The 25,330-nt window shown below is 52.0% G+C and overlaps 1 protein-coding gene across 1 annotated transcript in view; it reads right to left on the bottom strand.

Annotated features, from left to right (window-relative positions):
* Nucleotides 1–25: 25 nt before the first annotated feature.
* The window catches only part of ERN1 (endoplasmic reticulum to nucleus signaling 1), an 82,363-nt gene continuing 57,058 nt past the window's right edge, over nucleotides 26–25,330 (bottom strand). The window contains exons 10-22 of the mRNA XM_019981768.2: nucleotides 24,337–24,502; nucleotides 20,497–20,615; nucleotides 17,959–18,150; nucleotides 15,982–16,249; nucleotides 15,105–15,195; nucleotides 14,651–14,840; nucleotides 13,579–13,678; nucleotides 13,157–13,356; nucleotides 9,521–9,668; nucleotides 7,737–7,864; nucleotides 6,211–6,334; nucleotides 5,709–5,776; nucleotides 26–5,214 (exon numbers count right to left, since the gene is read on the bottom strand). Of these exons, the coding sequence (XP_019837327.2) occupies nucleotides 5,005–5,214; nucleotides 5,709–5,776; nucleotides 6,211–6,334; nucleotides 7,737–7,864; nucleotides 9,521–9,668; nucleotides 13,157–13,356; nucleotides 13,579–13,678; nucleotides 14,651–14,840; nucleotides 15,105–15,195; nucleotides 15,982–16,249; nucleotides 17,959–18,150; nucleotides 20,497–20,615; nucleotides 24,337–24,502 (2,004 nt within the window). The 3' untranslated portion in view covers nucleotides 26–5,004. The remainder of the gene's footprint in view (nucleotides 5,215–5,708; nucleotides 5,777–6,210; nucleotides 6,335–7,736; nucleotides 7,865–9,520; nucleotides 9,669–13,156; nucleotides 13,357–13,578; nucleotides 13,679–14,650; nucleotides 14,841–15,104; nucleotides 15,196–15,981; nucleotides 16,250–17,958; nucleotides 18,151–20,496; nucleotides 20,616–24,336; nucleotides 24,503–25,330) is intronic.

Consider the following 25,330-nt stretch of genomic DNA (forward strand, 5'->3'; position numbering starts at 1 on the left):
AAGTCTTGAAGAAAATGGAGCTGACTTCCAAATCTAAAACTGCCTTTATTTGTGGTTGGCTCAGCGTAAGGTGCCATCATTGATCAGCAGAGTTATAAAACTGTACAGGAGGTACAAAAATAGGCTGTTTAACTTAGATAATTACCCTCACATCATCAACCTTTAAAAATACACGTAAAAATTGTACAATCTGGCAGTTTATAAAATATAAAGCTAAAAAGAGGATTTTTAGGTTCCACAAAGAGGATTGTATCACACGATTAACACATACCCATGAAACAATTAACCATCCACAGAGAAGACACAATGGCACAGAATTAAAAAAAAAAAAAAAAAAAAACTCACTTAAAAATTAACATTTTCACCCTGACCAAATTATTCACCCTTTAATGACAAAACTGCTGTAAGGCGTCCATCCCATGGAAGGATACAGTATAACTTTTCCAGTTTTAAAATGGTCAGGGGTGTTTATCCAAAGCAAATCTGATGTGCTTTAAGCAAGTGCAACTGTCACTGGACACACTTCAGCGTAAAAATTAAATAAATATAAATAGGTTCAATAAATAGGTCGTTGCAAAAAGAACACTACATAAAGTTAGCATCTGAGAATGTGGCAGAATCGACTGGTAATGCTTTCTAGGTCAGTGGGGACGCCCCCGTCACAGCTTCCGGGACACTGAAAAGGAATACTGTACCTGCCGGACACTTGAGAACAGGGGGTGAGGTGAGCGGGGTGGGGACTTTGGCTGGAAGTGTTGGTTAAGGCTGCTCCAGTGGGGAGGCTCACTGTGGATGCTGTCTTTGCGGTTTTCCAATGAATACAGAGAGGATTTAAGTCCTGATACAAGAATTGGAACCAGTTACTCGTGGGAAATCACTGATTCACAGAGAAAACCAAATATACAAAGAGTAGACTCTTTGGTTTAAAAGATAATGGTCTAAAAAAAACCCAAAGAATGATAATGGTCCAACCCTGGAAGGTGGAATTCTGGCTCATCTGTACAGGACACCTGGAGACTTACTTCCAGGCAAGCTCAGTGTGCACAGCGATGCACAAATGAGAACAGCCCCAGGAAACCCAAGCCTGGCCCCGGGCCAACTTCGGAGAAAGACGCGTCCAAGAGGAGAAAGCCCTACAACCCAAAGGACCCCCCTCATCTTTGACGTCAGACCAGCCACCAGTTCATCTTTTTCACTGCGGTGATAAATGAATGGCATTCACACAAAACCTCACCCAAAGGATCAGTCAACTGAAGAAACTACTCCAGGATGGTGAAGGGTGACCAAGGAAAAGAAACACTGGGAAGTACGAAGAAGAGGGATTTCAGAAGGTGAACGATCGGAGAGAAAGCTCAAGAGAATAGAAAGAGGCTCCTTTCAGGTATGCTGTGCGCTGTCCCCCGGCCCTTCCACAGAAGCCTGTGAAAACGGAACCAGCCCACCTCCCTGGATGACCTCAAGCCTGAGGATCCGAAGAACAGAGATACACAGTGAGAACAGTCCCGGGAAAGCCAAGCCTGGCCGTGGTTCAACTTCGGAGAAAAGAGCGTCCAAGAGGAGAAAACTCTACGACCCAAAGGCCCCCCTCACATCTTCGATGTCAGACCAGACTCCAGATCTTCTCTTTCACTGTGGTGATAAATGAATGGCATTCACACAAAACCTCAAAGGATCAGGGTGAGCTCTGATAAGGAACTTCCTTCTCAAGTTGGTAGGAAGAAGTACTTAACTGGGCCTGCTAACCGGTGGATCTCCCACTGAAAGATGTGTAAGGGGTGGGAATGATGTCTCCCTGGGGAGAGTCGACAAGGACTACTGCACTGAGAAAGGGGGAGGTGGGAGAGGAACTTGGTGCCCAGGTGGCATGCATGAGACATCAGGTGCTTTAGTGACATCATGTAACACCTGTGATTGCCAAGTGAGCAGATGCTCTGGTGCCCATGACAGGTGGAGCTCTTTAAAAACTGAAGTTAAAAGGACTCAAGAAGCAGCATGAGGATTCTGGCAAGTGTGCCAAGGACAGATTCGACACAAGGTTCAATACAAGATTTAAAGAGACGATGGTGTCCTTGGGATTCCTAACAGATATGACTAAACTCTGTCTTAAAGATGAGACAGGACTTCCCTGGTAGTCCAGTGGATAAGAACCCGTCTGCCAATGCAGGGGACACGGGTTCGACTCCCGGTCTGAGGAAGTTTCCATATGCCTCGGGGCAACTAACTGAAGCATACTGAAGCCTGTACACCCTATGGCCCGTGATCTGCAAGAAGAAAAGCCACCTCGATGAGAAGCTGGTGACCTCAACTAGAGTAGCCCCTGCTTGCCACAAGTAGAGAAAGCCCGTGTGCAGCAGCAAAGACCCAGCACAGCCAAAAATAAATTTAAAAAAAAAGAAGATAAAGATGGTGTACTTGTGAAAATTCAGCCTTCCAGGAATTGTACAAAAGATCAGATCAACAGCTCAGCTGTGACAGGACGTGGCCGACTGCAGAACCCTCTTTTCATGAAAGAACACCTTCCTGCTCAAAACAACAGGAAACCAGAATTTTAGAGACCAGGACAAACCAGATGGTGCCCGAGGTGTCATCATGATGGGCACCCACACAAGACCTCTACAGGCCACTTGGGAGGACTGACGGGTGCCCGGGTTCCCAAAGGTGACGGAGAGAAGATGAACAGAAGGCGATCTGCTGGGTGCCAACCCCAGACGCACGCCCTTCCCCACCACTGCCTGTCCGCTCTCTACCACTGGCTCGTGTGAAAGCTGAGGTTTGGCCTGTTTTGTTCACCTGTCTCTGGCACCCAATATCCTGTCCAGCACATATAGAAGCGCTCAAATAAAATACAGTGAATAAACGAGTTTGAGACAGTGGGATGGTTAAAAACTAGTACCACAAGCAGAAAAGGCAGTTAAAAAAAAAAAAAAAGCTGTCCTGGAGGCAAGAGGGGCCAAAACAGAGAGATGACACAAACCCTGGGGTGTTGGGAATGGCCTGGCTACTCCCCGGAGAGAGCATTCAGCAGAGACAAAGACGAGGCAGCTGACCCCCCACCCCCGCCCCCAGCAGCGCGGGAAGCTGACAGTCCCTTAAATCACTCGCGGCACTTTCTGCTTCTCCACCTCGAACTGTCTCATCATCTGCCCTGGCGGCAAAGCGACCTGCAGAGCGGTATGAGAACAGCCGGGGAAGGGGCCGGCCCGGGAGCATCAGAGCTGGGAGGAGAAAGACGGTGGTTTTCCGAGTTCCTGAAAAACGGACAGCATGGTACGAGACCTGATGCTGACTGAGGATGCCAGGTCCCTAGGTCTAAACGAGGTAACTGATGAGGTTTAAAGACGTAGGATAATTTTAAAAGAGAGAGAGACAGAGAGAGAAGATGACTTTAGGCAGACAGAAAGGAAGGGAGTTAAATTCACTGAAGGCGGAATGAGTGTGTTGGTGATGCTCTCGTTCAAATCCACTGTCGGAAAACATCTTGCGAGGAGAAGAAACAGCGATTTCTCTCTGTCAGTTAGAGAAACTTGACAGTAACGTTCTTCCTCCTGAGCAGAGTCTCTTGAGTTCACCAGGACCGAACTGCAGTGATCCCTCCACCCGGCTAGAGAAGGTACTCAGAAAATGCTTCCTCACCTGTATCCTGACTGCATTAAACTTCTAAGGGCTTTCGGCAGAGAAAAGACAGAAAATTTTGACTAAAACTAATGTTAAACATTGTATCAATTTTGGGGGAAAAAACCCATGGTATTGACGTAATTTAGAGAGCATGATTTTGAGGTTGTGTCATACACGTGCATAGTGTTGCCACGACGTTACTCTTCAACATTAGAGAACCAGGGGCTACCCTACAAAATAGAAGGTGTATTATTCTGTTTCTTGCATTGCTTCTTCATGAGTAAGCTTCAAGTTCAGTTTAGCTCACACTAATGTAGCATTCTACGGTATGATCAAAATAAAAAGTTATTAAAATCTGCCAAGAGAAACATAAAAGCCTGCCCACAAAGTGTGTGGTGACCCTGGCCTCGGCCCTCAACCCCCTGGCCCGTCCTGCTGGCCCCAGGGACAGAGTGGCCTCACCGCCTGCCTGCTGGCCAGGACTCCCCTGGTGGGCCCTGAATGTCCCATCTGGCCTGCTCCCCTCCGGCCCCTCCCGCCTGTCCCTGCCCAGGTCTGAGCTTCTACCCCTCGTGGCCAGGGGACTTATCCCCTCTTGCTTCCAGATGCTCCTAAATAACCCCGAGTGCCCAAGGCACGGACCCACTGAAGGCCACCATTCAGGCCACTGATGCCCGGGGCCACAGCATCCTCTCGGTGTCTGTGAGACCTGCAGACACGGCCTTGCCTTTCAGAGTTTCGGGCTGGCCTGTCCCCTCACCGCACCCCTACGTTCAAGGTTCTCGCTGCCCCAGAGGAAACGCTGGTCACAGTGACCTGGGAGCCTGCGGGTGCACAGAGTCTCTGATCCCCAGGGACGACACTCTCTGAAGGCCCTCCCCCTCCCAGGGACCCTCTCCTCCAGGGCCCTGCTCCTAGCAGAGGCCACACCTAGCAGCTCGGCCTCGACGGTCCAAGAGAGGGGTGCTCCTGGACCCAGCACGCGGGCAACACAGAGAGGTCCCTCGTCTCTCTTCCTTAAAGGCCTACAGGCTGGCATCAGACAGGGAGTTTTAAAAGAAATGCGAGTCTGAAGCGAGTATATCCAGGAGAAGACGGACGGCACTCCTCTCTGCCTCTGGGACCGGTCCTCCTTTGCAGACATCCCCCAGTGGTCCAACTTTCATGACCAGTGTCTTCCCAGCTCCTCCGCAGGTTGGGGGGGTGGGGGGGAATCACCTTTCCCTCTGCCCGGAGTTGGCATCTTCCCCTGCTGGCTGCGGAGTGGGCAGCTCAAGGCACTTGGCTTCCGGGCCTGGTCTCCCTGCTCGGCCAGGAGGCAGCGGGCTGCGGCTCGTAGAGACCAGGCCCTCAGTCCCAGCGAGGCCACCAGCGTGGAGGCCGCCCGGCTCAGAGGGCGTCTGCAGTCACGGGGGGCTGGGGCTCGGGGGGCTCGTGGTAGTAGGGCTGGAAGGGCCTCTCGTGGCGGCACAGCTCCATGGCATGGTAGGTGTGTGAGAGGAGGTGGGGGAAGCGGGAGGTGAAGTAGCGCACGAAGTCGTCAGGGAGGGCGCCCAGCGTCTGCTGCACCTCCTCGGGCAGCTCCCGGTAGTGGTGCTTCTGCAGACGGGTGGACACAGACACGTGGTCGGCAGAGAGAAGCCCGTGGGACCCGGGCCAGACCCGCTCGAGGAACACAGACTGTGAGGCTCGCTAAAGGGACCACCCGTCCACTCCCCGGTCTCTTCCCCTTCTTCGGGGGAGGTCTTTGAGGCTGGTGCGGGGAGAGCAGGGAGGGGCAGTCAGGTGCAGAAAGGGCCCCCATAGAGGGACTTCATCGAGTGCTGTCCAGGCAGGGAGAAGGCACCGTGCAAGCCAGTGAAGGATGTGGTGACTGAGCCCACTTCCCAGAGCACAGCTCCCTGCCCCAGCATCCCTGAAGAGAAGGCTCATCCAGGGGAAGGAACAGCTGCTAACGTATCCAGTGCAGCCACGGCCGCCTAGCCTCTGTGAGTTCCTCACTCCAGGGTGGCCAGAGCACCCATGGGGAAGGGATACGAGGAGGGGGCTGTGCAGCACCCTGCCCGGCCCCGCTGTGCGCCCTCGGCCCTCACCTTATTCCTCATGGCTCTGAGGAGATCTCGGACCGAACTGCCTTTATAGGTTCTGAATTTCCGCAGATCTAGAAAAAAAAAGAAGGGAGGCAATGTAACAAACCCACCAGATTCCAAAAGAAAACAGTTTCTGGGGCTCCTGGAGATGAAGCAATCTTAGGATAGAAACATGACCTAACTCCATCCTCATTGCAGATTTTCCCAATCTGAACCCGGTGTGGGGCGGCAGCATTAGCCTGAATTCTGCCTCCCAGTCACGCCCGTGGTCAGAGACAGCCACTGAGAGCGCCATACATGTCACAAACCTGTCACTCTGAGAGACAAAGGGGGACACGCACGAGAGCAGTGGGGTGACCGGCTATCCAGACCACAGGAAGCCTCGGCCCCAGAAGTGGTATTGGAACCCCAAGAGGCCTGGAGTTGTCGCTCCCATGCCTGCTTCTCAGAAGTGTTCACGAGAAATTGCCTCTGCCCACAGGTGCCCGGGGCACCTCATGGTCACCTGTCTGCAGGGGGACGGTGATGTTCTCCCGCCAGTCCATCTTCACCACGGCCCGCCCGCCGCGCTCCAGCTGCTTCACTATCGGGCCGTCCAGGGCCTCTTTCTCTATCCGGTCACTCACGTCCTGGGAGGGAGACAGGGCACCAGGCGATGGTCAGTGTGGAGGCGCCGAGGGCTGAGGATGGCCCGGCCACCCCTGCCTGAGCCGGGCAGCGAGGGTCCTGCCTGCTCCCCGGGAGCAGCCCCGCCTGCCACTTGCTGAGGAGAGACCCCCCGGCTCCACCACAGATGCGCACCGTCCACAGACGTGCAGCACCTCGCCTGCCTGTCACCATACTACGTGCCACACGGGGCCACGCGTGCAATCTGTATTCACTGATGAACCAAGAGAAAGGTTCGCTTGGATTGACACACTGTGACTTCTGTGTGCCCACACACACAAAGCCATGACTGTTGGGGGGAGGTTTATCATTCTTCAATCAAACAATTAGAAAAAAACAGGAAGCCAAGACTTCTTTCAGAGGAGAAAAGCCAGTGACAAGAGTATCAGGTCTAAAGACCCCAGCTATGGATCCAAATCCTGCTCTGTGTTTGCGGGGATGCACCTGACCACGGGCCTCTCGGAGTCCCCATCAGTGAGACAGGTCCACCGAGCAGCCTTGTGGGGAGCACAGCCTTCATCTTTGACGAAGATAAAATCAGACCAGCTGACTATCTAACTTGCAGTTGCAAAAGGAAAGCCTTGGGGGGAACTGATGGTCAACTTGGGTACATGGGGGGCTTCCCTGGTGGCTCAGTGGTAAATAATCCACTGCAACGCAGGAGACACAGCAAACAGGGGTTTGATCCCTGGGTCGGGAAGATCCCCTGGAGGGGGGCATGGCAACCCACTCGAGCATTCTTGCCTAAAGAATCCCATGGAGAGAGGAGCGTGGTGGGCTTCGGTCATAGGGTCGCAGAGTCAGACACGACCAAAGCAACTAAGCGTGCGCTTGAGTACACGGGGGCACTTGGAGCTGAACCTCAGAGCTGGCACAGCTTGTGATACGGACGGAAGCCTGTATGTTCACAAGACATGCGACTGGAGATACTAAGAACTTACATCTCAACCTGGGGTGCGGTGAAGTTCCCTTTGCATGAGCTTTATTCCTGCCCTACATCTTATCATCAGCCAAGTGACCTGGCTAATCCGGAGGTCCCTTGAAGACGTCTGCCCTCAGATATAATGTCACTGCATTCTTAGACTACAGTGTGATGTAGACATAAACACTTATGTGCACTGGGAAACCAAAGTGTGACTCGCTTTACTGCAATATTCAGTTTATCACCAGGGTCTGGAGCCGAGCCTGCAGTACCTCCTAGGTCTGCCTGTATGAAGAAAATATATTGAGATGCCAACTGTGGTTCTCTTTCGGTTGTGGGATTATGGGTCATTTAGTTTCATTCTTTGTTCTTTGCTGTAGTTTCTGGAAAGAAACAGGCAAGGTTAAATGAATATTTTTGATGAAGAAAACAAACATCTCCACCTGGAAGAACTGGAGCTGCTTTTCCAGGCTCCAGAAGAAAGGGTGTTTCAGCACATGCTTCGCTGACGGGCGCTTCTGGGGGTCCATGGCGATCATCTTCTCTATTAATTCCCGGGCAATGACGTCCTCTGCAGAGGAGGAAAACAGACACACAGCTCATTATGACCAGCCTCAAGCTGCAAGCAAATAAATACCCAAACCTTAACAGTCTGCGTCCCTGCAACTCAAGGTTCTGCCGACAAGTGAAAGTCGCTCAGTCGTGTCCGACTCCTTGCAACCCCATGGACTATACAGTCCATGGAATTCTCCAGGCTAGAATACTGGAGTGGGTAGCCTTTCCCTTCTCCAGGGGATCTTCTCAACCCAAGGAAAGAACCCAGGTCTCCCGCATTGCGGGCAGATTCTTTACAAGCTGAGCCACAAGGGAAGCCCAAGGATGCTGGAGTGGGTACCCTATCCCTTCTCCAGCAGATCTCCCCAACCCAGGAATCAAACCGGGGTCTCCTGCATTGCAGGCAGATTCTTTACCAACCGAGCTATCAAGGAAGCCCTGATAGCTACTGACAGAAACCCATTCCAGTAACATAAGACTTCGGCTAAAAAGGAGAGACCTCATTTGCAGTTAATGAAAAGGAGTGATCCGAAATACTTGCTACCAGAGTCTGGGTGACCTGTCCTGCCTCCATACGCTGGGCTGTGGGCCACCAGGGTGACGCACTGGCTGAATGTGGATGGACGTGGGTAGAGAGTCAAGATGAAGGTTAAAAACGGGCGCGCTTTCCCTGGTGGTCCAGTGGTTGAGAATCCGCCTGCCAATGCAGGGGACGTGGGTTTGATTCCTGGTTTGGGAACTAAGATTCTACATGCCACAAGGCAACTAAATCTGTGCGTCACTGCGCCCTAGAGTCTGTGCTCCACGACAAGAGAAGCCACTGCAATGAGAAGCCTGTACACCACAACTAGAGAAAGCCCACGTGCAACAAAGACCACCAGTGCAGCCACAAATAAATCAATAATCAGAAAAGAGCATGCTGCAAGATACTATGTACTATTTTAAAACTCCATTTTTTATAAAAATATGAATATGTGTCTAGAGAGATGATCGGAATACTGTGTACGAAGGTACTGATAGCAGTCATTCATCACTGTGTAATGGGTCTATGAGCCTTTATGCTAATCTGTTTTGTCTCCAGGGAATAAGGAAAATCAATCCATGAGCAAGACTGTAAGATAGTTTAAATCTTTTTAAAAGGCAGGAGTAGGTGTCACAGGCCAATTACAATGTGGGAAGCCCTTCGGTCAGGCAGAAAGGCTTGGAGAGTGAGAACCCAGATCATCTGTTCCTAGACCAGGGTGACCCCCTGACTGCCAGCCCACACACGAGAGCCCGGTTTATGGAGCATGGCCCTTCTATCTCCCCGAACATCAGGACAGGAAGGTACCTCAAATTGGTTAACCCTCAGGAATCACAACCTGGAAAACAGAGGTCCCCAAAGGGCCCTTGCCCAGGTCACAAAGGCTGTCATATGACCTCAGGAACCTGGGAGTTACTTGGCTTCAGGACGCCCCCACCAGCCCTCCACCAGCTCTGGACTGAGTCCTTGGTTCACTGAGGCCCACTGGGCGAGCAGCTGGAAAGAAGGCCCCCTGGGGGCTCAGAGCCAGCACCACCCCTGCCCGCAGGGGCTGCTCCCGAGCCCCCGACTCTGCCACCTGCTCACTGTACTTCTTGGGGTACAGGCAGTCAAGCCCTGCCCACCCCCCCGCCCCGAGCTCCAACTCACCATGCTTCTCTGGGTGCAGGCAGTCAAGGCTGTAGGCACCCAGGAGGATGTTGGCCTGGCGTTGCAGGGACTTGCCAAAGGGGTGGCTGCCCTCAGATATCACGTAGTAGAAGACGCAGCCCGCGGAGAAGATGTCCACCGTGTAGGTCTGAAAAGAAACGAGGGGCGTCAGATGCTCTGGAGGGTGAGGGAGTTCTCATTCTCACCTAGCAGCAGAGGTGCAGCTGCTCGGAGCAGTGCTGGGCGTGGAGAACTGGGCTCTGGAGCCAAGAGGCCCCGGGCCACTCTGCACCTCAGCATTCACGACCATGAAGTGAGGATGAGCCCACGGGGCTGCTGTGAAGATTAGCTGCGTCCTTGCTGCTAGTCATTCTTTACCCAACCAGCTCGTCACTCCTTGAGGGCCAGGCTGCCTTTGCATCCCTGTGGTACCCCAGGTAAGTGCATACAACAGGTCTTAACCTTTGTTAATAAATGAAATACAGCTTTCGGTGGGAATTCCCTGGCAGTCCAGGTTAGGACTCTGCGTCTCACTGCTAAAAGCATGAGTTCGATTCCTGGTCAGGGAATTAAGATCCTGTGTGCTATGTGGTTAGGCCAAAAAAAAAAAAAAAAAGAGTGTTTCATTCAAAAACAGCTCCAGAAAGTGATTATTTGACAAGTTTCCAGTGCACTCACTTTAATGTTATCTATTAACATGTCTTACTTATCCCATGAAACCATTCCGTGTCTAGGATGAAACTGGTGTGTGTGTGTGACTTCTAGCTTGGTCTACGTTGGGTATAACGCTGGGGTGTAACCCAAGCACAGTGTGGGTCCCTCATGCCAGGCCCCACCACTTGGATTTTCCACCAGATGACGTGGGGCTCTAGTGAGAGAGTCAGGAGCTGGTCACCTTCCTCACCGGAGAAAACACACCCTTCACAAGAGCCTCACGAGGTGAGCGGAGCAAACGTCACCATCCCCAGACGAAGACACAGGCAGAGCGGTTTGATGACAAGCCCAGGGTCACTGCTGGGGAGTGACCAACCAGGGCAAGACGCAGGTCTTATTGCCAAGTCCAGTAAATTACTCTGTTGTCAGAGCGTTCCTGGTGACAGGTTCAGTACCGGAGGAACAAGTCCACCTGCCACTTCCCGCCTCCTCGGGGAACGGCCGGCGCTCCGTTTTCTGCAGCCTGTGCGGCCGGTGTCCCCAGCATCCCACCCCGATGCTGCCCCGGGGGCTCCTGTCCTGCATGCTGGCCCCTCTGCCTCCAAACTCCAGAGCTCACCTCTAGGCTCAGTTATGCTCTTTCCCAAACTCATTTCTGCCTCTGGTCCTTGTAGTTTAAGTCCTCTGTAAGCTGATAAAATACACATGCTGCCAAGTCTGAGGTAAGTTGAGTCTTTGGTAAGACTTGATATGAGAAAGTTACTACAAAAATTGCTGTGGGATTAGATGTGGGAGACTCAACTGTGAGCTAGACGGGACATAAATAGCTCGAGGCTAGGATTCCGCTCTCAAATCACTCAGGGGGTTTAAAACTGAGTCTCAGTGCAGAAGTCACAGAAGGCATTGTGAGCATGCTTTATGCAAGAGAGGAAATCAGCAACTCCATTCAGTTGGACCCAAAGTCAAAAAAAGGTATATGGCAAAACTAATACAATATTGTAAAGTTAAAAATAAAATTAAAAAAAAAATAGATTAAAAAAAAAAAAGGCATTCCCAATTTTACAAAACAATCAATAAAACAACAAAAAAAGACCTTGTTTTACAGCAAAGATTTCTCTTACTTAGAGAGCCATGTTACTTAAATTTAAAATTAAATGTTTACAGTGTATATGTATTTTCTTATGATTCTCTATCGTAACTGACTTTTTTTTATTAACAGACCAACTGCTGGTCCCCAGTGAAATAAGATGGCTCTGCTGCATCTTATCTATTTTAGGATGGCTGATCCCATCCAAGTCTGCTCAGGGAAGTGTCGGATAATCCTTCAGGGTCTTGGTGAGCTAGAAAGCAAGGTGCTCAGACACACCTGGGCTCTTAGCAAAAGAACGAAGAACCCAGCTCAAAGAGGCTCCGGTTGGGCAAATCTGGAACAATTTGAGTATCAAAAGAAATGGGAGCTATTTTCACAGACGTTTAAGAAACATCTGATGAAGCTCAACTTTCAGGAACCAAGGACTGCCAGAAAATATTAGCCTCTACATTAAGCATTTAGATGCTTACCTGAAATCTGCCTTGTACAAGGAATAGTATGGATAAATTGAACTGCACATTTTTTTTAAACTTGATTGCTATTAAAGCAGAAATTATAAGGTTGTAAAAAAAAAAAAGGGAATAGGAACAAAAACAAATAAGACTACACCGGGTTATATTACTATTTTTTTTTTTAATCCATGAGTCCATAGTGACTTAAAATAGAAAGGGCATAGAAAAATGTCAGCTAATAAATGTAGAATTTCAACTGAATGGAGTGATTCAGGCAAGGGATGCCATCGCATGCTGAATCATTACCTGAATGACTGTTGGTATCAGGATACTGACATTCTGCCAGGGTGTTGCCCCACACAGTCCTGGCAAAGGGGATATGCCGCTGTTAAACACCTGTGCCAGGTGGGCCAACTCGGCATCACCAGCAGGGGTACAGTAATAGTAATGGTACAACCTGAGTGTGGCTGTTCTTGTCCAAAACACTTAATTTGAATCCAACTGAACCTTTAGACCTACTTCTAGTTCACAAGAAATATAAGGAATAGATGGGCAAATTCAACATCACCAAGAGGAAATGGGTGAGTGAATCCTGAGTGGGGCGTTCTACAGAGAAGCATCTGGACTCCTCAGAGAGCCACTGTCATGGGGCAGAAAAGGTGGGAGAACCGTGTCAATTAAAGGAGAGAAAATCAGGGACTTCCCTGGTGGTCCAGTGGTTAAGACCCCACACTCCCAATGTAGGGGGCCAGGGTCTGACCCCTGGTTGAGGAACTGTTCAAATGCCATGCAACAAACACACTTCGTCGGGTCCTGGTTGACAAAACGCAGCTCTGTAACGGACCTCTGGGGAACAACTAGGGAAACTGGAATATGGATTGAATACTAGGCATCGTGGAAACAGTATTAGCGGCTGAGGTGTAATCATGGTGAGGTGGTTAGGAGGTAGAACATACTTGTCTTTGGGACACAAGTGCCAAAGCATTAAAGGGTAAAGGGCTGGGAGGCCTGCCACTCACATGCAAGTAGTTTCAGGGACAGAGAGAAAGTGAAAAATATTGACAGATGCTGAACTGAGGTAGAGGTACAGGGACACTCACTGCTCTCAGTTCTCTGTATTCTCAAAACAGAAAGCTGGAAAACCAAAAATTTTAAAAAGAATGAAAACTGGAAGTCTGCTCACCTTATGCTAGCCCTGATTTCCCAGTTTCCCAAAATAGGGGGAAAGTGATTGGAAGAGTAGAAGGGAAGAAAAACAGACCACGGCCCAGCAGACAATGTTAAGGTGGCAGCACATGCTGCTGGGAGAGTAGCTCTTTGCTAAAGAAACCTCCCTTTCCAGCAGTGAGCGCGGCAGCCCGTCGGCAACTGGAGCTTCTGACTCCCGAAGGTATGAGAGGCTGGCTCAGCGGTTTTCACAGAGTCGTGCCCTTTACTCACGGGGTTCTCCTTGCAGTCTTCGCTCAGCATCTCCGGGGCAATCCAACCTTCGGTGCCCGGCACCCCCGAGCGGCGGCTGAAGCTGTGCCTGCCCACGGCCAGCTTCTTGCAGAGGCCGAAGTCGGAGATCATGGCCTTGATCCTGCCATGTGCGTTGGGCATGGAGAGGAGGATGTTGTGGGGCTTCAGGTCTCTGTGAACTAACAGAACAGCCCAGGTCAGTCCACTTCTTCCACCATGGGGATGCGCCCTCCTCAGATTCCCGAGAGACCCGCTGCTGCCCCTAAAGCTTCTAGTCTTCAAATGTGAAAGTCCTTGGGTTTGTAGACCACTGGGACCCCAGCCATGCGGCAAAGAGCTTCAACAGAGGCGAGGCCACCTGGGCAAGTCATCTCCCTGCCCGGCAAGGGGGTGCTTCTCACCGATGTTGAGGGAGTGCAGGTGGGCCAGGCCCGAGGTGGTCTGTTGCAGCAGGGTGATGGGCTCCAGGCCGAGGTGGGCGAAATCCTTCTGCTCCACGTACTGCAAGAGAGACAAAGGCGGGGTCACCGCACGGGGCCCTGGGGGTCAGCTCCTCAGCACACTTCTCTCACTCTCTCTTTTTAAAAGTGATTCAATTTTATTTAGAAACACTCTGCCTGAAGGCTTTTGCTTTAAGTAATATCTGGTATTGGGTCAGTTTGTTTTCTTTTATCATATTTTAAGAACGAAATGAGAATTTTTACTGACAATGTTTTCTACTTCCATCTTTTCCAGCAGACTTTCTCCTGAAGTTATAGGCTAACTTAAACAAGCAAACAAGGCTCCAGTTTACTAGTTTATGAGATGATGAGAGGGTAAAAAACCCAAGTTCATTGCCTCCTACAGTAAACTCTACGATGAGGCCAAATGATACTCAAACAGTTTTACAGCCTTGAAACTGAGCAAAAGGGATTCGATGGATGATCTTAATGACTCCAGTCATCAACTAGCATCCTCCTAGCCCACACCGGCCCTGACCAGCAACAAGGCGAAGGACTAACCATGTTTCCTGGAAACCAAGAGGGAGACAGATGCCACCTGCAACCAAAGACTTTCCCAGGCAGCCGAGGGGACCACACAATTAAAGTTTGGGTGGGGACTTCCCTGGGTGTCCAGGGGCTAAGACTCCAAGCTCCCAGTGCAGGGGGCCTGGATTGGATCCCTGGTCAGGGAACTAGATCCCACATGCCACAACTAAAGATCACATGGAACACATGGAACAGCAACTAGGAACTGGTGCAGCCAAGTAACTAAACAAAAAAAGCTGGGGAGATGAAAACACGCTATATTCCACTGCTTATGGCTAAATGCGTACATACCCTTGTCGACATTGGGCAAACGGTACATTTAAAATTAACATATGTTAATGTAACCTTAATCAAGCTAATAAAAGTAAATGAAAAACAACACAAAAACAGCAGTTAGTCCCTAAAACCACGCCAGAGCTGCGGGGAGAGGGACCGGGGCACCCACCTCCTGCAGCGTGGCCGCGCACAGCTCGATGGCGATGTACTGGAACTGCCGGTCCCTCTCAGTGCAGAAGTAGCGGATCACGTTTGGGTGCTCGTCCGACTCTCTCAGCAGCTGGACCTCACGGTCCGCGAAACTGAAACACTCGGGCAGGATCCTCTTGACTGCCACGTCACGGTTGTCAAACATGCCCCTGCCGGACGAGGAGAGGAAAGCGGGCTGAGGAAATGCCCAGCAAACACTGGGCCCACCGGGCTCCTTCCACCGAAGCAGCGGCTGCCTCCACAGCCTCACGGCCCACGGTGTCCCGACCCACCACCCAGAGACCCCGTGGCCATCACTACCCTCCCAGGGGGAGCTCTTCTGTCTGGTCACCGCGATGACCCCCTGTGCCCCGGGAGCTGATGGGAGCTCCCAGGTGAGGCCATGGGGGTCTGCGGCTTTCCAGGCCACTCACCGGTACACGATCGTGCCCTCAGCTCCATGGCCCAGGACATCCTTTGGACAGAAGGAGATTTTCCCAACTATCACCATGCCGGTCTCCTCATCTGAGTCAAAACAGGGAAAAGAACAGACGTGACCTAAAGAACTTTGAGGCCAGAGTGGCTGCGAGCTCCCTGATCTCAGATCGAGGGATGAGAATTCAGAGGTTTTACAGCCCTGGGGCCCTGGTGAGCAGAAGCCCCTGGGTCTGCTCCCCACGCTTGCCTAGGGCCACCTCCTCCCTCGGTCTCCACCCTTTGTTCCTGCTTTACATTAATTACTGTAAGGACGGGAGCGTGAAGACAGGGCTTCTCTACAGGTCAGCCTAAAGGTCTGTACCTCAAACACTCAGGTAGTGACGGGGGCGGGGGGCATGTGAAGCAGAGAGACCAGTAGTAGAGTCTCCAGCCTGAGACCCAGGACTCTGGGGTCTCCTGCCCTGGTCCTGCGTCCATCCCCCCAGAACATCAGCCCCGACGGCCAGCCTGAGCCCACCTCCCCGAGGGAAGCGGCTCCATGGCTGCACGTGTATGCATGGTCACTGGCCAGCCTGGGGGATGCTCTAGACCTAGACGCCAGGGCAGCTCGGTCAGCAGCGACTTCCAGCCGCAGCAGAGTGAGATGGAGGGAGGGTGCCACGGTGGCCCCTGGGAAAGAAGCCGTCTGAGGGGGAGAGGCTGAGCAATGGGGCAGAAGCTCAGCCCCCAAGTTGGGGGGAGGGTGGGAAGGGGTGAGACCTCAGCAGACCCTTGGGAACGTCATAAACCCGTGGAGACCCCCAGGAGGCACGGGGGGGCTCTGTGGTCCTCAGGCTGTGTTTCTACAAAACAGAAGATGGCAGCTCCCTTTACCCTCATCGTCCTGCTCCAGGAAGGGGCTGGTGACAGCCTTGGAGGTGCAGCCGGTGGAGTGGAGCGAGTGGTTGGAGGCTCGGGGGGACGTGCTGGGGCTGCTGGTGGCCGAGCTCTCCGAGTACTGGCCGGATGAGTCCTGGAGCTCGGCGTCCTGTGCCGCGTCCCCGGGCGGGTGGAAGGGCAGCTGCTGCTGCTGCAGGAGCTGGATCTTCTCCAGTTCCTTCTGGAACTGCTGGTGCTGGAGCTGTCGCTGCTGGTGGATGCTCTGGGAAGAGAAGCACACGCCCAGGCCAGTCCAGCCGCTCCCCCGGCGGACAGGCGGGCGTGGGAGGACAGGCTGCCTACGGCAGAGGAGCGGGCGACACTGGACGTGACCCCGGGGGGCGGGACGCGACTGGTAAGAAGGCAGCAGGGGGCAGAATCGGGTCAAGGACTGGATGGAGGTCTTCCTGCCTGTCAGACTTCCTAGGACAGCCCATTCCCCCGACTGGAGGGGCTGGCAGCGGCAGCTGAGGAGGGATTCTGATGTAAGTGGAGGACTCGGCCAGGTGGAGGGGCTTCCGTTCAATTCTACAGTTCTGGGACTTTTATGAAAGTCTGGGGGAATTCTCTGGTGGTCCGGAGGTTAGGACTCAGCTTCCACTGCCGAGGGTGCAGGTTCAATCCCTGGTTAGGGTGCGTGCTAAGTTGCTTTAGTCGTGTTGGACTCTCTGCGACCCCATGGACTGTAGCCTGTTGTCCATGGGATTCTCTAGGCAAGAATACTGGAGTGGGTTGCTGTACCCTCCTCCAGGGGATCTTCCCAACCCAGGGATTGAACCTGAGTCTCTTATGTCTCCTGCATGGGCAGGTGGGTTTTTTTTGTTTTTTGTTTTTTTTACCATTAGTGCCACCTGGGAGTGTAGCCAAAAGAATTAAAATCATGAAAGCCTGAAGATTGTTGCAAGAGTGAAACCAAACAGGAAGAATGGGTACCAGGTGTCTGAGAGCACAGCAGGCACGGGGAAGACCTGGCCGTGCTGTCTACCATGGCCATGCACTTGGCGGAGGTTCGTGCAAAGATCGGCAGCAGTGCAGAGGCGAGGACACTGGGGCTGAGACGTGGGGAGCCTGGCCGAGGTTGGGCTCCCAGTTCATCCCGCCGCCTTCCCCACGCCCACACTCCTCTCATTTAGTCTGAACAACACATTCCATCCTAGTTTGAAGTGGCAGCGACTGTGATTATTAACTGTCCCCATGCGTGGGAAGGTGACTGTAAGGATGGGTGTGTAGCCAACATTCTCCTGGGAGTTTTCTGGAGAGCTCGCTCTCTCTTTTTCAACTTGCGTTGAAATTCTGGAAATTCCATCTAGTAGCTGGGTTACCTTGGGAGAGTTACTGAACTTCCCAGAGCATAGTTTCTTTCTTTGTGGTTAGGGGATAAATAGGGTTTCCCTGGTGGTGCTAACGGTAAAGAATCCACCTACCAAAGCAGAAGACCCAAGAGATACATGTTTCATCCCTGGGCTAGGAAGATCCCCGGAAAAAGAAATGGCAACCCATTCCAATATTCTTGTCTGGGAAATCCTATGGACAGACCATGCCCCTTGGCTTGTGGGATCTTAGTTCCCTGACCAGAGATGGAACCCAGGCTCTGGGCAGTAAGAGAGCAGAGGCTTAACCACTGGACTGCCAGGGAATTCCCATGTGTAGTCTTAAAAAAGAAAATATAGTTAAGTATTTAAAATGATTGGCAAGCAAGGTTTCCAAATCAGTGTTTACAGTCAAACTATAAGTTGTAAGCACAAAACTGTAATTTCCTGAGAGGCGAGCATCTCTTTGATTACAATGTTTTTGAAGGTAAGCCAATATTGACTCTTAAGTGGGAATAGAAGCATATTTGCTTGTTTGTTGCCTTTGTCTGGACCTCACTGACAGGCAAAGGTTCAGAAACATGTGGGCAGGGGTGGGGGGCGGGAAGGAGCAGAGCCTTACCAGGGGGTAGGTGATGATGAAAGCCACCCAGCCGATGAGCAGGAAGGTGCTCAGGATGATGGTGGCCATGTCCTTGAGCATGGAGTCCACAGGGGCCTCGGGCTTGGCAGGGGCATGATCGAACTTCTCTTCCACGTCCGGAGAAACCGTGGTAGGTGCATTTTCTGAAGTCTGGTCAACCAGGTCAATGACCTTGTGTGGGAGAGCATGGCAACATCACTGCTCAATTTCCAGCCAGATATAAAAGAGCCAAACAATCAGGAGAAGCCAGGACTCAGCTCAGATGGGAGTGGGGTTTGGGGAGAATGGATACATGTGTATGTGTGGCTGAGTCCCTTTGCTGTCCACCTGAAACTATCACAGCACTGTTAACCGGCTACACTCCAATACAGAATAAAAAGGTAAAACAAAAAGAGAAGCCATGATTATTTATGAGGAAGGACTATGCTGTGAAATATGCTGGATTATTTTTAAGGCCCACCCAAGACCACAAAGCCAGATAACTGTTGCCCTTTTCAAAGCAACTGCCTTGAGAGGCCATGTGCTATTGCAGTGATGGAATCATTACTCAAAAAAACGGTTTTTAGAGAAATACTTTTGAAAGTGCCTTCACATGCAATATTCTTTCGAAAATCCTTATTAAAGGCAAAACCCTCCTTGGACAGTAGATTTGCTGTTTGGGGAAACTCTGAAATCATGGGTGACAAGCCTGGTAGAAAGCTGGTGGTCCACTTGGTAACAGCTTCACACCAAAAAGGAAAACACACAATCACACCATCTAGGGAGTAATAAACCAGCTTTCCAACGTTGCTTGTAAACTTTCAGTGCGACTCCAAGCACAAAGCCATTTATTCAAACAGTCCACTATATTTCAAAGTTTTTAAAAAGCATTAGGGTCCTTTGTTAAGCCCCAAATTAACTCAGATAAAGTGGAGTTTTTGCTCAAACTCTTCAGAAACTCTAGGACTTCTAGAAAAATGCATTGATTTGTTCTGGAACATCTAGTTTTCTAGTCGTGCTTCAATTATTTGCTGGATGAGATGGACACACAGCCTCCTTGGCACCCCCATGCACTCACACCTCCCTCCCCTTCCCTCGGGCCCTCCGCCGCCTGTTGGGGGTGTGCGGGTGGCTTGGCTGGTGGCAGCTGAGGAATGTTTGCTGACCATGTGACCAGAGACAACACCACTCATTTGGTTGTATTTGCTCAAGTGCGTTTGTTTTAAAAAGTTAGTCTTAATACCAGACAAACGCATGCCAGAGTATTTTAATGGACTTTCAAAGGACTCTTTGCTCAAGATGGAACGATTATATAGGAAAATCTTCATGACAACCATCTCTGGGTGTTAGATTAAGGGTATTGTTTAATTTTCTTTTTAAACTTTTGTTTTCTAGGTGTTTAATAACAAGTATGCTGGGCTTTACTCAGATCAAAATCAGATCCAGATTTTAGGGCCCTGATCCCTCTCCAACCTGGCTGCCTCCAGAGACAAGGGACAACTCAGCATGTCCCAGAATCTTAAACGTCCACGTGATTTTCTTTCCGTTTCCCTCTGGATAAAAATCTAAATCTCTAACGTGAATCTGATATGATCACAGCCCTCCCCCCACATCAGCCAGTTACTCCCCTCTTTCTCTGGCCCTGCCCACAGGCCCTTCTCAGTCACAGGACCCCCACCAGCAGGGCTGCAGTGTCCTCCAAGCCCGAACGGCCCCTGGACCCCGACCCCCAGCTCCCACCCTCCTGCAGCCTCCACACCTGCTCTGTGCCCCAGAGGCTGCGCACACGGGTGGAGCGATGGTCTTCCCGCCCCTTGGCTTCCACCAGCAGATGAGACAGGGCTGGAGTTCTGTGGGGCTGCCGAGTGTCTTCGCTGGAGCTCCAGGCTCCACTCCCTCCCCACTGGCTTCAGGCTCAAGTACGCTCCGAGCACCCCAGAACTGCCCATGGTGTGAAGGGAACCCCCCTTGAATTATCCTAGTTTGGGTGGTCATCTGCTTCTGGCTGAGACACTGAGAGCGGGCTTCATTTCCCCAGGCTCAGGAGGGCAACCTGGGCCGAGTCGGGTGGGCTTCCCGAGTGCCCCACACCCACCCAGGCGCCCTGGGTCCCCGCCAGACCGAGCGGCCAGAGCAGGCCAGTCCTGGCTGGAGAGCACCTCAGTCTCCCACCTGCTCTGCCAGCTCTCCCCTCACTTCCAGGCCTGGAACATGGCTCCTGTGCAGTCACCTGACCATGTCGCCCACGGCTCCCCGCCGGGCATCCCACAATCCTGTCAGGCTGCCTCCTCAGCCCCAGAGATGGACGCACAGGGTTCCTGCTCCGGGCCTGCACCTCTGCCTGCGTCCCTCCAGCACGCCCACCGCCTCTCCCACAGGCCCCCTCCCTGCCGTCAGCCCTCAGCACTTTGTCTGCTGTGGATTCTTCTGCACCCCTGCCCCTCCTGAGTGGACTGCAGGCCCTAAAGGCAGGACAAATGCCTTATCGCCCAGCCTCTGACTCGGGGCCGGTGCCTGACTGTCCATGTCCCCACTCACCTCCTCAAAGCTCTTCTTCTCCGAGTCGGCGGGAATCACGTTCTCCCGGTGTTTGGGCAGGTTGTTGGGGAAGCGCTCCAGCATCTTGGTGGACGCGGACAGTGGGGTTTCGTGGTGTCCTGCGAGAGGAAGCATGGCCCCTAATGAGAACGGTTTCCCCATGCGGTGATCGCACTTGACGCTCAGCTGAGACATCAGTCACCACCCAGAGAGGGGCCTGCGATGCAAGTGCTCACGTGTGTAAAGGGAGAGAAAGTGAGAGCTGGGGACCGGAGGAACTCCACCAAGACAGAGCTTTTACCTTCGAAGGCCATGAATGCAGTATTCTGAATCTCACAATAAGAAGCAAAGACGTGGCCCTGTCATGAGAAGGACTGGGATGTCCAGGACACATTCAGAGCAAGGCACAAGTGTGCGCATGCGTGTGTGTGTGTGTGTGTGTGTGCTCAGTCACGTCCAACTCTTTATAATCCCATGGACTACAGCCCGCCAGGCTCCTCTGTCCATGGGATTCTCCAGGCAAGAATACTGGAGTGGATTGCCATTCCCTTCTCCAGGGGATCTTCCTGACCCAAGGATCGAACTCGGGTCTCCTGCATTGTAGGTGGATTCTTTACCATCTGAGCCCCCAGGGAAACCCCCAAGAACTAGTCTGAGCTTTGTATACTGCTCATCTGGAGAAATCCCCTTGAACTTTCTCTCTAGGTCAGTTCTCTACCTACAGCGTCAACACTGCTCACTAAGGGAAGCCTAGGTTTGTTTTGAGCCACCATCAAGTTCCCCTCATCTTTCAAGGAACACTGAGATGGCAGGATTTCCTGAACTGGTTGCCTGCTTCAGACCTCTGACTCACACTTGCCCATGGGGCCCAGGGAACCCGGGAGTGTCTCCAGGTACCTCTGAGGCTCGGGAACAGGAGACCCTCAAGCTAAGAGGAGTGAGATTGCCCCTCCACATGCCACCCTGTGCTGTGGCGCTCTGCCTGCTGCTCTCATGGTTTCAAGCCCTGCCCCTTGGCTGGGCACCTCCCAGAACACTGTGATGAGCCCGAATCCCCTCTTCCGCCCACAGTCCTTATAAACAGGCCTTCCCCTAGCGGAGTCTTTAGCAGCATCACGAAGGGCACTCTGAACCTGCTGTGCTACAAACGTGACCGTGAGATCCTGAAACATTTCTGTGCAAAAAGGCCCTGGTCGTCTGGTTTTCCAAAAGAGCCACAAAGACTTTTTTCTGGATCTTTCATGGTCTCATGTATATATTTCCTCAGTTTCCAGTAACCTTTTTTTTTTTAATTTTATCTTTGGCTGGGCTGGTCTTTGTTGCTATACTTGGGCTTTCTCTGGTTGTGGGGAACAGAGGCAGCGCGTGGGCTTCTCTCTGGGATGGGTTCTTGCGTTGCAGAGCACGGGCTCTAAGCGCACGGGCCCTAGCAGCGCGTGGGCTTCTCTCTGGGATGGGTTCTTGCGTTGCAGAGCACGGGCTCTAAGCGCACGGGCCCTAGCAGTTGTGCAGGGCTTTAGTGGTCCCAAGGTAGGTGGGATCTTCCTGGGACAGGGATCGAACCCACATCCCCTGCATTAGCAGGCGGATTCTCAACCATTGGACCCACAGGGAAGCCCAGTTTCCAGTAATTTTTTCATTCTTAACCACTGGTAGACAGTCAATGCAACCCGTAACTGCTATATAAAACCAAGTGGCCCCGTGATCTTAATGGCCTCTGCCCATCAGTTCTTTTTTTCCTCTGCTTTGGGCCCATTCACAACACGCTTTCAAATACATCTGTTCAGAAAAAGGGGTAGAATTATTTTGTTATCTCCTATACGCTGGACTGGAAGAAACACAAACTGGAATCAAGATTGCCAGGAGAAATATCAATAACCTCAGATATGCAGATGACACCACCCTTATGGCAGAAAGTGAAGAGGAACTCAAAAGCCTCTTGATGAAAGTGAAAGTGGAGAGTGAAAAAGTTGGCTTAAAGCTCAACATTCAGAAAACGAAGATCATGGCATCCGGTCCCACCACTTCATGGGAAATAGATGGGGAAACAGTGGAAACAGTGTCAGACTTTATTTTTCTGGGCTCCAAAATCACTACAGATGGTGACTGCAGCCATGAAATTAAAAGACGCTTACTCCTTGGAAGGAAAGTTATGACCAACCTAGACAGCATATTCAAAAGCAGAGACATTACTTTGCCAACAAAGGTTCGTCTAGTCAAGGCTATGGTTTTTCCCGTGGTCATGTATAGATGTGAGAGTTGGACTGTGAAGAAGCTGAGAGCCGAAGAATTGATGCTTTTGAACTGTGGTGTTGGAGAAGACTCTTGAGAGTCCCTTGGACTGCAAGGAGATCCAACCAGTCCATTCTGCAGGAGATCAGCCCTGGGATTTCTTTGGAAGGAATGATGCTAAAGCTGAAACTCCAGTACTTTGGCCACCTCATGCGAAGAGTTGACTCATTGGAAAAGACTCTGATGCTGGGAGGGATTGGGGGCAGGAGGAGAAGGGGACGACAGAGGATGAGATGGCTGGATGGCATCACTGACTCGATGGACGTGAGTCTGAGTGAACTCCGGGAGTTGGTGATGGACAGGGAGGTCTGGCGTGCTGCGATTCATGGGGTCACAGAGAGTCGGACACGACTGAGTGACTTATCTGATCTGATCTGATGCCCATTATTTGGTAAAAGTAATAACCAGAAGAAGAATGGAACAAAGAGTCAGGATGAACAAGGAACAACAAGGCCTGGACGACGGCAAAGGGACCCATGGGGCTCCAGGACATCTAGCTTCCTCTCTGTGATGCCCAGTTACGCGCCCCCTTGGTGTGTAAAGGGAGAGATGACACCCAAAGGCAGTGAGTGTGACCGATGAAGGCAGAGGTGACAGAAGCTGTGTCTCTGGCGAGCGTCCCAAGTAACTAGAGTAATCCCCCATCCAGATGCCACCGCCTGGCTGCCTCCCAGGTCTGCAGGCTCCTAGGCAGCTCCACCTCCCTTTCCCGGTGCCCCAGGTCTGACCTCTCTCTGCCCTGGCCCCTGTCTGCACGAGCACTGGGAGAGAATGATGGGGAGAAAGTTCATCAGCCCCTGTACTGCACCCGCTCTGGGGCTTGGAGACGGCAGAATCGGGGAGTAGACGCCACACAGGAAGGGCAAATCTGATTAAGAAAACTCCGTCTTGCTCTAATTACTTGGGATGCTCGCCAACAGCTCCTGTCACCTCTGCCTCCCTCGGTCACACTGACTCACAGGGGCCTCCAGCCTGGGGGCCAGCAGGGATGGCAGCAGAAATGGAAGAGAAGGGGAAAGGGACCATCGCACACACCCCCGGGACTTCTGCCTGCTGCGGCTCCTGGACCTCAGTCCAGCCTCTGACTCTTTTCCACCCTCAGGCCCTCCTGGGTCTTCAACTCTGTCCTCTCCAAGCCCCCCTGCTCGCCCACACCAACTCCCAAGTGAATTCTTCCACAGAGGATGCCTGCTTCCTTAACTCTTAACTGGATATAACAAGGGTGCCGACCTTGCAAAGGGGTCATTTGTGGGAAATAAGGAAATATTCGAAAGTGCCTGGCACAGACATCTAACACGTGTCAGATCACTGCACAGAGCTTGCAATATTTAGTACTGGAGTTTAGGAACATTAGTCAAATGATTTCTGAGAACTGACTTGGTAATACAGCTAGCCTGTTTTGTTTTCCTTGGGGGTAAAACAGTCCACGGTCTGAAAAACCAACGTGGACAGTCTCCGAGCACAGAGCTGAGGGCCGTGACTGGTAATGTCGTCTCTCGGCCACAAGGGGGCAGCAGGCCGTCGCCGGCACCCGAGGAGCTGACTCACCGATGAGCAGCCAGTAGTTCCGCAGGTAGTTGAGCTTGCTCTTGCCTTTGAGTCCTGGGTCGAACTTCAGGTCCGTGCTGGGCGTGATCACACACTCCCCTTTGTCCCCGATGGTGACACCATCGGTCTGGGGGCCTTCCAGCAAAGGAAGGGTGCTGCCCCGGGGCTGTGAAGACAGACCGGAGTGAGGCTGGGGTGGCCGGTGGGACAGCAGTATCCCTGTGCAGGGCTGGTTGGGAAGGCAGTTCAGTTCAGCCGCTCAGTCGTATCCGACTTTGTGACCCCATGGACTGCAGCACGCCAGGCTTCCCTGTCCATCACCAACTCTGGGAAGCAGAGCGGGACTCAAAGGCCCCAAGATGGGGCAGGAGCAGCCCTTCCCCCAGGATGTGACAACGCTGCCCTGATGTCTTTTAAAATTTGGCTGTCTTTTTATTTATTTACTTATTTATGCCACACTGTGCGGCATGTGGGATCTTAGTTCCTGGGCCAGGGATCAAACCTGTTCCCCTGCAGGGGAAGTGTGGAGTCTTAACCACTGGGACGCCAGGGAAGTTCCTTGGACGTCGTTTGAAATGTGGACATCTCTTTAAATCTGGGAACAGGGAAACAGGAAGGGTGTGCGTGGAATTCCACGAGGCTACTGTGAGAAGCAGATATAAGTGATGGAATTCACAGATGGTACAAGTGACTGGGGTTCGAATGTTCCAGCTGCGAGCCCAGTGCTGGCTCGGGCACCACTGGACCCTGGCAGGCCCTGCCCTGAGCAGCTGACAGACTCACTGGGAAGATAGGAGATGCCAACCAAACAGCTCAAACACCGTAAGGACCAAAACAGCAGCCTGGACAGTGATGCCTCAGACTCTCAGAGACGGGGCGCTTGAGGCGACCTGGCAAGGCTGGAGGAGGCTGGACCAGTCACCAAAGGATGCCCAGGATTTGAGGAGGAAAAGGGAAGACAGGAGTACAATCCAAGTGTGAGGCGCAGCCTGAA

Source organism: Bos indicus, chromosome 19 (assembly GCF_029378745.1).
Source record: "Bos indicus isolate NIAB-ARS_2022 breed Sahiwal x Tharparkar chromosome 19, NIAB-ARS_B.indTharparkar_mat_pri_1.0, whole genome shotgun sequence".
NCBI lineage: Eukaryota > Metazoa > Chordata > Mammalia > Artiodactyla > Bovidae > Bos > Bos indicus.